We start from the raw sequence: 13,477 nt of genomic DNA, 5'->3' as shown, positions 1-13,477 counted from the left end.
ACAAACTGTTAGATAGTCAGGAAAAGAATATTTTGGCTGAATTTATAGTGGAGTTGGTGTTTGGGAAAGTACCAGCAGGTATGAGGCTGGAGTACTGCTAGAGTGTATTTCACAGCAACAGAGCGAGGAAGTCACTGTCCCTGCTGGCAGTAGATTCCCCCAGGCCTCCCACTGCACAGGCAGGCCCCTGCCCTGGCACCCTGCTGCTTCCCCCTTGGGTTAAAGAGGAAGCAACTGCAAGGTGTGTTTTCAGTAGCACATCCTGAAGGAGGTCAGGGCTATGAAACTACATCCACTTGCCTTTATTTCGCTTGTCTGTCTTCTTGCTTCAGGTCACTAAACAGTGATGTCCCTAGAGCTCCTGCAATGCCTTATTTCAGAAGTGAGAAATGCTTTTTTAAAAGCTATGAGAAGATGTTTATACACCTTGAATCCTGTATTTGCTCTTAGAACTTTTCCAGACTAACAGGCAACTCAGGTTGAGAGCACAGCTGACCTCTCTGTAAGGAAAAGGTATTAAGAATTTGAGAGAGCACTACAGGCAGAATACAAATTCAGCTCTCAAACTGACATACGTGTAAAGAATGGTGTTGGGTAAAGAGTTGCATTAGTTACTTTTCTCATAGGGAGGGCATAGAACCAGAAACCATAGTTTGTGCACAGTCTGTAAGAACCCTCTAACAGCTGAGAGCCAAAAAATAACAGTATAAGCAGCCAAGAGATGGTCACTCATTTTATTCACATATACAAATTGACACCACACTATTAAATATAGACAATACAGAAGCATTAAAAACAAGTACTATTAAAAACCTTAAAAAAAACACCACATATTACTTCAAGCTTAGATGCTGTTTCCCCTATATTTTTTTTTAAAGTGAATCCAGTGCTAACAGGAGCTGAGGCAGCTTCCCATTCTCTTCTACCCCTAATTTTATAGGTGCTATTGTCAAGGTGTTAAGTCAGGCTCTACATATGGCTTTGCTGCTGAGTGCAGAAAGTGAAGGTAAGTTGGCACATGCAGGTTTACTGGACAGCTCCTCAGATTGCTAGCTTTTGGTCCTCATGGTTAAAAAAAAAAAAGAGAGAGAGTCAGAGACCTTTGTAATTCAGTTGCATGTTAAAAAGTTAGAAGGGCAGATATGTTCCCCCACATAGTGAAACTTGATTAATATGCATTAATCTTTGATAGAATTCTTCACCAGAAATTCAGGTCTGTTCCTAACAGTTAAGTTTGGCTCTAAATTAAATATCACCCTGACTATTTCAGACTTCCAGTAAAGAAATCTGGAGTTCATAGCTGCAAAGAGTGTGACAGCATTGACTGAACAAGCATGCTACCGTACTTCACAGGGACACTCATATGCAGTTTTCATTGCAACATTTCACATTGTAAACACTAATCTATACAGCACTACAGTTAAATTGCAGCATTACATATTGTGCAGGTCTCATTTAGCTAAGTGCTTTCAGAAACTGAAAGGAGTAAACTTTCATGAAGACTGGACAACTGTGTATTAACCATGTTCTTACAAAGTTTTACTTGTACAACAGGTGCGACAAGTTTTCATCACTTGACTGAATTCAACAGTCTGTTGCAAGACAAGTCAGAACTTTCTTAATTGATATTGTAAACATTCACTAAGTTTTCCACTTTTGAGCAAGTTGAATTTAATGCAAAACAGGCTATTCTATCAATCTATGAAATGCAGCTACAGCTTCTGTGTTTTAAAAAAAGACTTTCCATCAAATTTTATGTCAAAACACAAAAGTTGCTTTCCAGACTTTGGCCTGGCATATCAAATACTCTGCATACACAACTTGGAGTGATCAGGACTGTACTGTTTCACACAGTCTAAGCAAGCCTCCTATTTTTTTTTCTTTCAAAAAAGGCAAATACCAAATGTAAGCAAGCTACCTACTCAGCAGAATAATTTGCCCCTCACTTCAGGCATTATGTTTCTTAATTAAGATAGTAGCAACATAGCAATCAAGATTATTTTCAACTATAGACCATTTGAAAAAGCGTGACTCACATAACCCAATTACTGCCACTACTGTCTAACAACTTTTTTTCTTTTCTGGGGAACAGCTCTTATCTAGACAAGGATAAAAACGAGTATTTCCTCAGTACATAGTTGTCCAGATGGTGTTGAACATGCTTCTAATGTTCTGCAGATCGTGACCAAGTTGGAGACTTCTCAGGCTTGGTACCCAGTATCCAAGGCAGAAAACTGTTAAAACCTTGCAACTGAAATCTAATAGGAAATGCAGCTTATCCAAGAATGAGTACTTAAGGCAGGATTCTTGGCTCACCCCATTCTCAGTGGGAACTCTAGAAACTGGCATGGAAAGTATGGCAAGACGAGTCCCACCAAGGAACCTGCTTAATGCAACAAAATGCAGAGGGCACATAGTTCATCTGCCAGTTACACGAAGTCCACAAAGACAAAGGTGTGTATGTATGGTGTTCCACACAACAAGGCTGTTAGGTACTACTGAGTGCTTTGATACTGTTGTTCAAAGCTAGAGTGGATTTCTGAACTGAAACAGCATCAAAGCAGCTTAAATAGCTGCTGTAAATATGTTTTAAATAGGAAAAATGGTATACAAAGAAATAAAAATCTCATGTGGAATAAAAACATTCTGTTGGATAATTTCACCTCAGTTTGGAATGCTGTTTTGAAATTTTAGGAAGTTCTAAACTGTGCTTTGCTGAGAAGTTGGAATAGTCATTCTTCATGGATCAGACAACCATACTTTCTGAGATTTAAAAGTGCAAAATCTCTGGTAGGCATCCTGAACATTAGCTGTTTGGATTTTTAAAGTAAGTTATACACTTGAAAAATCAGGTTATAATTTCACAGACTCTAAAACTTCTTATTAAAGGTTTATTTAATCTTAATTTCCATCTTACTGATATCAGATTAGAAGGCAACAATACTTTGTCTTCCCACAATTACTTGAAGATCAACAATCAGACTTCACTAAGCATTTTAACTGTCCCTGTTGCAGCAGGGGTTCTAGTCCTGCTGATTCAATGAGATTGGGTAGTGAAGCACAGGCTTCTGCTGCAGCAGTGTTAAGTGTGCTTCCTGTGAGAAATGGTCCCGTCTGTAAAAAGCAAGCTTCAAAACTGTTAAAGTAAGGTAAACAACATATATAACAAACACAGCACATCTGAACTAAACTTGAAGTTCATAACCATAGTCACCTGCCTAAAGCTCAATTTTCAGACAAATCATTCATAGCAGATTGAATTTAAAAAAAAAATCACTGTGGGTTTGACAGACAGTGTATGTAAAAGAAAGACCTACAAAGTGAAAGCATCCAAACTCCATTATGTACTCTACTGAAGGATACCATCTCCTTCCTCCCCAGCTCTCACCCCCCCTTATTGAGGAGTTATGCACCAACCTTGAGGCAGAAGGCTAAGGCTCCTCTACTTCATCTAAATTTTATCAAAAATGGTTCAAGTTAAAAGCCTCTAATTTAGCACACTCGTACAGTACCACCAAATGGAATACATATTGCAGTCTAACCCCACTGAGCATAGATAAATATTCATAAGTAATAAAAAAATAGACTTCACTAAACAGAAGCCAGCCTGCTCTGATAAACCAGCATTTACACGATTAAGCACAGAATAAGTGTGACCACAAGCTCAGTACAGTGGTGCCAAGTTGATACTCATAGAACAAGCAGCTGCTTTTTGAGCAGCAGCTGTCAGATGATGATTGTCTTTATCAGTTATTCAGTGCAACAGGTACAGCAACAGCACAATAATTCTGCTGCAGCTGTTTCTTGCTCTGAAAGTTAGTATTTTATTACAGATAACCTTGAAAGCATCAATGAAAATTAAGAATCAGCAGATTTACTAATTTTTTTTTTGAAGCTTCTGTATGCAGACAATACTTGGCATTTGTCTGTCTGAAGCATCCACACCCAATAGTGCTGCTTACCACACCCACTTGCCTTTCTGTTGCCCATTTTAATATATTTATTTTGGTACAAGTATTGACTTAATAAAATAAATGCAAAGGCACCTCCATCACACCTTTCAAGTTCCCCCTCCCTTCCCTTTCTTCCTCCCATTCCCTCCCCCCAGCACCACCTCCTTGTGATTTGGAGGACTTTAGATCTTTTAAAGTAAGGGGCAGATTATTCATAACCAATATCAATAAAATAAGAGTTTGTTTTGATTGCCAGTATGCAAAGCCCCCCTCCCCCCTCAAAACAAGTCAATTGAAACTCATTAGAAAGATTCCCAAAAGGGGAATTGTTTAAAAATTTGGGTAGCTATATTTAAAAGCCTCTTCAAATGTTATGGCTCCAACTAGACACCCCACTGTGAGGTAGGTAGCCAAGATAAAAATACTTTAACAAATATTTTAACAGCTGGAAACTCCCTATAAAAACCTTGCATAAATGGTTTGGTTCCTTGCACCAGTGTCCTGATATGCATAACTTCTTGTGAAGATGCCCAAGTTGAATCCAAATTCACCGAGCTCTGGCCGAGTAGCATCTCATATACTCCGTCATCCAGGGGTTATCTGGTGGGGAAGGCTTTATCCGCCAAGCTTTCTCTGCTTCTGCTGATCGTACTCGCCTCTGTGAAAGCTTCCTTTTCTCCACTTGTCTCCTGCTCTTTGCTCGTAGAGCAGATTCGTGAATCTAGAAGATCAGAGTTAGCATTATAAGCAGGAAAATGGACTAAGAACCTCACAGCAAAGTCAAGGGTCACCTCTGCTTCATCCCTACCCCCATTGTGAAGAAGCAGTTTGCTACCAAAACACCTACCTCTGGAATTTGCACCACTATCCAAAAGTCATATGCATTTCCATTAAATAAATGCCTCCAATTCTATTCTGCATTTTTCTGATTCTGTGCTGCTAAGTATTGAAACATTCAAAATGTTTGTCTTCATCTTACTCTGACATTCAATAACCTCCTTTCTCATCTTGCTACTGTTTAGAATTCTTAATTATCCTCAGTACACCCAAGCAACCCTTAACAATCTAAGCTCAGTACTACGATCAGTTGTTATAGACTCATTATAAGGCACTTAAGAGCTTCTTAATCTTCAGAACATGCCACAGAAATACGTTTTTGTGTTAAGAAATTATATAAATTTCCTTAACTATGGTCTCAAGAGCCAACCTCTATGCTTGCTGATTTCTATCACAAGATTTTAAGATCTCCCATGTCAGATAAGAGTAACAACTTGAAAATATTCAGGAAAAGTAACCTAACCAGGCAGTAAGTAGACCTTCATTACAGAAGCATCACTAGTGGCAGTGCTACATGCATGGCTGAGATAACTGGAAGTGTTTCAGAGGAGTCGTTCCATTCACTACAATCCAGAGACCTGATCTTTAGAGCTCTATACCCTTCTTTCTAGTACAAGTAATAGTAAAAGTCTTTCAAAGCATCAGTTAATGCTCAAGTTGGACATCAACATATGTTAGGCTTCAGCAAAGCATCAGTCAGCCATTACCACCACTGACCTAAGCTTATTGATCCAGTAACAGCACCCATTACCAGGATGAGCAGCTTGTTTCAAAAGCTACAGGACCCATTCTCATTTCCTTAAGAGGAGAGCCATCCAGAAAGAAAAAAAGACTGCACTTGAAATCCCTTCCAGAACAGCCCATTGGAAGTCAGGCTTCAGATGTCTTGGGTCATAGATTCAGGTTCTGCATTACTAGTATGATAAGGACAAGATGCTGGAAAGAGTGAATCTGTATCTTACCAGGAGAGTTCTAGAACTGAAAAGATCAGTTTTAGCACTCCAAACTTATCATTTCTTGTTAAATAAGGAAACGGCATTTTAGAACCTAATTCTTTTGTTGCCCATGGCCATGTGAATTTTACATGTGCTGTTGTGCTAATATTTACATCAGCCCTGCAGTCCATCAGACACTGACAGCCTGCTCTGCTACCAAAGCTCCCCACTGGCAACATGCTGAAACAGCCTGCTGGACAGCTTAGCAGTAAAGCACTGGGGCTCCTATTCCTGAAGACTGCTGCAGGAAGAGTTGCTTATTCACAGCCCAGCGCTATACCCATGTTTATCTACCTGCCTGTTTTGGGATGCTTCGTGCTAACTGCCTGCTGCTTTTCTCTTGTTCAGAATGCAGAAATATGTTTTGAACTGCCAGTTTTGCTGGTAGCACTGAAATAGTCAGAAACAAGACAGCCAAGCATTAATCGGATTTTTAAAGTATTAGTAAAACGCAGAGAGTTCAAGACAAACAGTTAAAAGTTACTCAGGTTGGACATGCCAAGCATCTTTAGTATTAAATGAAGTTACAGCAATAAACCTAATGACAGTACTGTACTGTCAGACCTACCAACAGCTGAAGTATACTTCTCTGCTTTCCTCTGCTTCTCCCTCCATACCTAACCCAAGTTCTCGACTGCCATACGAAGATGTTAACTTCAATGACAGCTGCATTAGCAAGGACTACAGATCACAGCTCTACCCCTGAAGCACACTCTACTAGAAAATGCTGATACCTGCTGTGACCAGTATGAATGCACATGTATGGGAACTGCTGAGTCACGGCCTGAACCTCTGATTGATCACCTGAGGTGAGCCATGAGTCAGCCAGAGGAGCACAGGTGAAGGCAATTCACCTGTGCTGCCGGAAGGGATGGAGCCAGGCTCCACCCCTCCTAGACCTATTTAAGAGCTGGCTACCAGTGGGGAAAGATCTCTTCTGGAGATCACCTCTACTGGTGTTTTGTAAGTGAGCCCAGGATACAGGTAAGCTTTCTATCTATCCTCTTTTTGTTATCGTTATCTGCTTTGCCAAACTCTCTAGTTTATTTCATAATTATAACATCTTAATATTCATTGATTATACAGCACATAACCAATACTCAGCCTAGAAGTGGCATCAATCACCTTTCATCCCATACCTGTCCTTTTCTTATGGCACTGTTTATCACAGCTGTGGGCAGATGTGTTCCTGCCTGATGAAACCTCCATTTCCTAGAGGTAGAAGGGTTCTACGCCTCCTAGAAGTTCTGTGCATTCAGTCCTCCATTGTATTCTTGTACCTACAGGCCTTTAATGTGGCAACTACTATTTCATTTTGATGAGGAGAAAGAAAAGCCATTTCTGTCTCTTCAAAACAACTCATTTGCTGTTTTTTCCAAGAAAACACTCTGTTACAGACCCAACTGGATATGATGGAAGACTGCCCATTTCTGGGAAACACTTCGGAAGATTCTGCAGCACCCCAAACTAGGCATCCAGACATGGGTTGTGATACTTTGAAGGCCTTTTCACACACGAAAACACCACAGCCTAGAAGGGCTATCTGAAGGAATTCATGTACAGTCTCAATCACAACTAAACCTGTAAAAATGACACCAGTTCAAAGGAACTGAGTGGAATAAGCCCCTCACTTCATTCTGGCACAACTGCAAGCTAGTATTTGTAAGACACTATCACTACAGCAAAACACAGAGGCCGCTGAAAGTCTTTACAGTTCCCCACGTGATCACAAATAAAAGAACCTCTGAAAAGTCTTTATCTAGATATTAGCAATATCTTTTCCAGGCACTAAGTCAGTTCTCTCACTTAAAAAGCAGCTTTTACTTACTTCATTCACTGAAGCAGAAGCACAGACATTGTGAGTTTTCTGGCTTCCAGTATCTGTCTGTCTTTCTCCCCACCCATAGAGAGCAAATGGATGTTTATTCTCCTTTGGTCCATCTGTCTTTTGAGGACTTCTGGTTGATCTTCGATCATTACGACTGGACAAGGCACTTTGGCTTGGACGTCGTCCTGTACGGCTGGTTTTATCTGCATCCTTCGTGGAAGTTTTATCTGCTTCCTTTGTGGAAGTATGTTCTACAGTTTTTTCTTGCTCTTCTTTCTGATTCTTTTCTTGATCTTGTCTTTCTTTTTCTGAAAAAAAAAATTAAGTTCTGCTTTAAGTTTCAATGACAACATGATATTGTTTAATCTGCACTGCCCCTCTCAGTGCAGATCTCAAGATCTCTCAGAAAACTGTGCTTTTTTTTTTCCAAGAAAGAAGTCGTTAATTCCTTAGCATTAGAGGCATGCCTTGCTTATATGCTTTCACTCTTTAGCAATCAGTATTTTCAAGCCTGTCCCTCAATACATCAGCTGCCACATTTAAACACACCTTTCACTAGTGAGGCTACAGATGCCTAATAGCTCCAAGCAGTGCTGTACATGCAGTAAGATTGTTTCCAGTGCTCTCCTGTCTTCACTGTTTCATCCTTCTATCTTTCAGACAGCAAACAGATGGACTGCTAAGTAGCAAGTAGATGCTGCCAGCCAGAGAATAATCTCTCATACTATAAGCTTTGACTGAAAGAAGTGATTCCTTTTCAAACTCCCTGATTATTCATACAGGCATTGATTGTTTGCATGCAGAGGAAAGAGGAGTATGATGCTACTGGTTATGGAAAGATTCCTGCACTGGTGTTGAATGAAATAATCTAGTTTAAGGCTAGCTTACATATTGCAGTGTGGACCACAGACAATAACAAATTTTACTTAAGTACTGTCATTAAAAGCAGAAGGACTTGCCCATCCGTACAACACAACAAGGATCATTCATGCTAATTGCTTTGATTTAGCAAATCACTTTCATGCATGAGCAATCTGACACTGCTTTAGTTTCATTACAGCATCCACCCAGCTTTGCCAGAACAGACATAACCTACCTAGCACACTGATTACCAATCCAGTAGTGCTTTTGATCCTTGCAGCACAGAGGTATTCCCTTGCAAAAGCTTATTACCCACAAGTTTCTCTACGCTGCCACTCCTAAGAGGGGACCAGTTAGGTCCTCCTTCTGCATGTCACCCCACTGGTTTGAGCACTTTTTTGAGCACTGCAGCAATATTTCAGAAAGACACTGAAGGCAGGCATATTGTTGTTGAATCTGATAAGAGTGCTTTTGTTTTGGTATGTCAAATCTTGCCTTCAAGGAAAAACCTTCCATGTCTACAGCAGAACAGAGATGGCATTTAAAGCCTTCAAATTAAAGAAAAGAGGGGAGTCTCCATGATTGCATTGGGAGCATAGCTTTAAGTTATTACTTCAAGGCAACAGACAAGCCTGGATACAGCTCGCTCAGATACAGTCCCAGCTGGTGCAGAAATGATGAAGCCAACTTGTCCCAAAATAGCTATAAAAGCATATGACTAAGTGGCATGCAGAATCTTGCACAGTCTTGCAGTAAATGCTGTATACCAGAGTATACTTTGGCACCTTACGTGCACCTGCTATTACAGCAGGTATTTTAATGAGCTCACTCCCACAGTTCACATATATAAAACTCAGAAGGTACAAGGTGGATGCTTTAAACAGCCAATTACATTTTATATCCAAGCTATTTTGCTAGGCACTCCTTGCAGCAAGGAGAAAAGCAGCAGTTGATAGCAAGGGAGGAACCAAACCCAGCTACTCAGGAAGCTCAACTGTCAGCAAAATCTACCTCCTTCCCCCATAGTGTGCCAGCTCAGGCAGGCACTGCTAAATGCATGCTGCGAATAGAACAGGAAACTCAACTGACTTGCTGGGGCATTACAGGGATTAGCCAGCATAGGGAAAAAGCTAGGAACATTTAAAAACCGCATCATGGATGCTAAACAGAGCACACTGGACAGGAGGGGATTAAGTGCTTAGCAGCAGAACCAGGCTGCCAGGCCCACCCAACACAGCAGTAGAAAGCTCCTGCCCAGAAGAGGTCACTTGAGTCCTCCTGCATCACCCAACTTACATAACAGCTCCTCTCCAGTGGCCTGAAGAGGAGCTGAGGGTGCTTTCCCCCCCCATCTAAAGCTGTGCATGCTCTACCAGGCTGATGAGACCTCCAAGGCAAAGGCTCTGCTGACTTGCTGGAGGTACCAACCTTCTGGTCAGATACACAAGTCTGAGAGGTCAGTGCTACTATCTTTACATAGAAGTGTTTGCCCCTTACTACCTCAGGTTTGGAAGCATTTTGTAACAAAGCAGGAAACACTGGGTCATCTTGACTGCTCCCAGTCATCTCGAGAGGTACCCTGTTCAAACACACCAGCTCCCAGAACAGGTACCATACAAGCAATCTCCTACACACCATGACAGCTTGAGCAGGTCCCAACTGCACAGGTCTTCAAGGCCTGAAGAGGGGCACTAACTGACTATAGCTGGGCAGAAAATAGTTACTATTTACTACAGCTGAAACAGGCTGCAGCAGCATTGCTTCAAGATCAGTCTCATGTGAGGCACTGGCACAATAACCGAGTGACCAGCAACACAGCAGTTGAGTTGATTAGATTCACCAGCTGAAGAAAGTTGTACCTAGCTTGACTTGACAGCAAAACTTGTTTCAACCCAAAAGACACTGAAGTATCCTTGAATCACTGTAAATTCCTAAAGTGACACTGTTAATCTTCTTCTCCAGCATCAGCCACCCCTCCCGGGGCAGCTGGGTCAACAAGCATTCCTACAGCATCATGACAGATCAGGGAACAAGTTTCAGACTGGGTCTTCTACCCAGATGCACTAATCCAGTCTATTGTGTGGCAGCTGTTTTGACACAAAGTTGTCACTGCTGTCATTTAAAACTTCTGTATAAAGTGCTATGAAGGCAAAAAAGTCATAATAAGGCTGGAAAGATGGCCTAATCCTGGATGTGTGTGCAACAGTATCATTTCACAAGGAGCAGGTTTGCTTGCAGTACTGCTGCCAAGAGCTCCTGTCATTCACTTACCAGACCATGGGGTTGACAGCTTTGAGTATGTGTCAACTAGACCAGTTGATTTCGGTCAGGATTTTATTGGATCATGTCCAGGCCTAAATGCATTCTACAGAGCAGTCCCGTCCCGTCCCCCCCCAAGTGTGAAGAGCAAGAAGGAATTAAGCCAAAGTTGCCATTCAGTGTGCACCTTAATATCTTTCAGATACAGCAAGGAAACGCAATCATCCTATTTGCCATCTGAGGGGTTCATGCTGGTAATAATTTAGAGCAACATCACTAAGCCTTGAAGTTAAGCTGCAAAATAATAAAACCAGCTTTGTATACGGATAACAGAAGCTTTCAAGAACTGCTGTCAGTGCTCTTTCACAGGTCAGAACTAAGTGGAAAAAAAAAACCAGGTAATTGTTTCTTGAAGAAAAACACTGCATGTGTGATTTCAGCAACATTACTGCTGGCCAAGCACATTCTGCCACAAACTCTAGCAGAAATCTGGTTCCCTCCAGGAGAGAGAGAAGCATCAGTAGCCAGGTAACAACCCAACCAGGATGCTGCAGCGTGTGGGTGGGTGTCAGATTCAGAAGACAAAAAACATCACTGACATTAGCACACTCACTGCTCCCACAGCATTTCAGCGTAATTAAGTCCTTTCAGAAAAAAAAGCAGTCGAATAATGAAAGATTCATGGGGTGGTGGTTTGTATGTTATATCCTCTGTGCTTTTTAATTATGAAGTCACTGAACAAAAGAAAATAGCACCTTCATAATTCCTTAATACCAAGTTGCTTGCTTTCTGATTGTACAGTAAGCTGTCCATGAGTATATAATAAATTTCCACTTAATCCAGCTGCCAAACCTGAATTGCTTTTAGATCTTCTGCTAAAGCTTTTAAAATACCTGCAGAAAGTCACTCTGCAAAGACATGAAGATCAGATACAGGTTTTCCCTCCCATAGTAAATGGGAAGAACCTCAGAAAGAATCAGGTACTCTCTTACAGCAGCCACAAACCTTACTACTGCTGCCTAAAGCCTCTGCGTTGCTCAGGTCAGTACTGCTGGCTAGGATAAGCAAAGGTGAAAAGACATCCACACAAGCCAGAACCAGACCACGCACACCATTACTAACTACAGAATATGCTTATATGAGCACATCTGCAACTAACAACTTCTTACTTGCTGCTAAAGCAGACCTAAATGGAATCAAGCTACCAAGGAACTCCGGCCTGGTTTCATCCCAGTGAGCTGCTGCCATCACTGCATGGCTTTGGAGGGATAGAGTGTTTAACCCTGTCAGCCAGCACCTGTGCATACCTCAGCTCCTTCAACTCAAACAGACCTTGTTCTTAAGAGCATCCCTAACCACTCCTGTCGTCTTGGCATTTTCTCCCAACACTGAGGAGCTGTGTTTCAGCCTAACAGCATTTTAGCAGGCATATGACAGCCGGGTGGCACACAGGCCCACGCTGCTGTGAGGACTGCAGCTCTACACTGGCTCAGGGTTACTGACTCACTGCAAAACCAAGACCACAGAGCTCGGGTATCAGCAGGGACCCAGTGTTCAGCAAAGACAAAAGAATGTCACACGCAGGTCCAGGGAAGCAGTAACATTATGTGCCAGTCACTGGCACACAGCCTAGCTTGGTGCTGCCGCTTTCGCCAGAGAACCTGCTTATATAATTGCAGGGATGCGCTGCTCCCATGGCAACCGTTTACATAAGCGGCTGTGAGTCAGGATGAGTTACCACAACGCTCTTCTTTAAAGGGACGCCCAGCTTCTCAGCGTTGCGGGTCCCTGAGGTTCCACAGCCGCAGCTCACGGATAGGCTTCTCCCTGAGAAGCTCCCGGCCCAGATTTCTCTACAGCACACAGAGCAGGACGCGCAATACTCTCGCCCTATTCGCTGCACGCGGAACCCCAAGCAGCTCGTCCACATTGCGGCACCACCAGGGCCGGGCCGGGCCTCCTCCGCCAGCCACGACCACGCACCTGACCCGGCCGCGCCTTCCCAGGGAGGCACACAGCCACAGCCGCCACAGCCACCCCCGCCATCCCCCCGCTCCTACCGGGGCCGGCCCGTCCCGCCTCAGCCGCTTCCTCCTCCTGCGCGGGCGGAGGGCTGCCCGCTCCCGGCGGCGAGGGGGACCCGACGGTGCTGCTGCCGCTGCCGCCGACGCTGTCCTGCTCCCAGCCGTCCCACAGCCAGGGCCGGTGCGCCTGCTCCAGGAGGCGGCGGCTGAGGCGGTAGCGCAGCAGTTCCAGGTAGCAGGCGCCGCACGACTCCCACTTGGGCTCCTTGAAGCGCTTCATGTACTCCGTCTTCACGCGCCGCGCCGGCACCACCATGGCGGAGCCGAGAGGGGAACGGGAGCGGAACAGGCACAGAACGGCGCGTAGCGCTGCGCCGCAGGCCGAGCCCGCCCCTCCCGCTGCAACGTTTAAATCCAAACAGCGGCGCCCGGCCCCGCCCCTCCCGCCGCGCCAATCGCGGCGCGACGCCGCCGACACCCCCCGGAGCCTCCTCGCGTCGCCTGGCGACAGCGCCACCCAGTGGCGGGGTGTGCGCCGGGCCGTGCAGTGAGACTGAACGGCGCCCTGCTCCGACACAGGGGGGCACTGACGGCTTTCAGGAGCGCGGCGGGAGGCTCTCCTACTTTTAGGCAGCGGGCAAACGTCGTTCTCCTCTCGCCTTGCTACGGTGAAGGCCGGCTCGCCCGAACCAGCGTAAATGAGATCGCTGGAGCCGGCAG

The 13,477-nt window shown here is 43.8% G+C and overlaps 1 protein-coding gene across 1 annotated transcript; it reads right to left on the bottom strand.

Moving 5' to 3' along the window:
- Positions 1-720: 720 nt before the first annotated feature.
- Positions 721-13,150, bottom strand: LOC125689033 (centriole, cilia and spindle associated protein). Its single transcript, XM_048935807.1, has 3 exons — positions 12,794-13,150; positions 7,614-7,921; positions 721-4,674 (listed from the first exon to the last, which is right to left on the bottom strand). Exons 1-3 carry the CDS (start codon positions 13,071-13,073, stop codon positions 4,501-4,503), a joined length of 762 nt encoding a protein of 253 aa, XP_048791764.1. The 5' UTR covers positions 13,074-13,150; the 3' UTR covers positions 721-4,500.
- Between the last annotated feature and the right edge of the window lie 327 nt (positions 13,151-13,477).

Source organism: Lagopus muta, chromosome 2, assembly GCF_023343835.1.
Source record: "Lagopus muta isolate bLagMut1 chromosome 2, bLagMut1 primary, whole genome shotgun sequence".
NCBI classification, from domain to species: Eukaryota; Metazoa; Chordata; class Aves; order Galliformes; family Phasianidae; genus Lagopus; species Lagopus muta.
This window is presented reverse-complemented; position numbering and strand designations above follow the sequence as displayed.

Coding starts and splice junctions, on each gene's coding strand:
- LOC125689033 (XM_048935807.1), bottom strand. CDS start 13,073: ATGGTGGTGCCGGCGCGGCGCGTGAAGACGGAGTACATGAAGCGCTTC. Junction 7,922..12,793: donor GGCGGGACGGGCCGGCCCCG/GTAGGAGCGGGG, acceptor TTTTTTTTTCAG/AAAAAGAAAGACAAGATCAA. Junction 4,675..7,613: donor CTTCTGCTTCAGTGAATGAA/GTAAGTAAAAGC, acceptor CTGATCTTCTAG/ATTCACGAATCTGCTCTACG.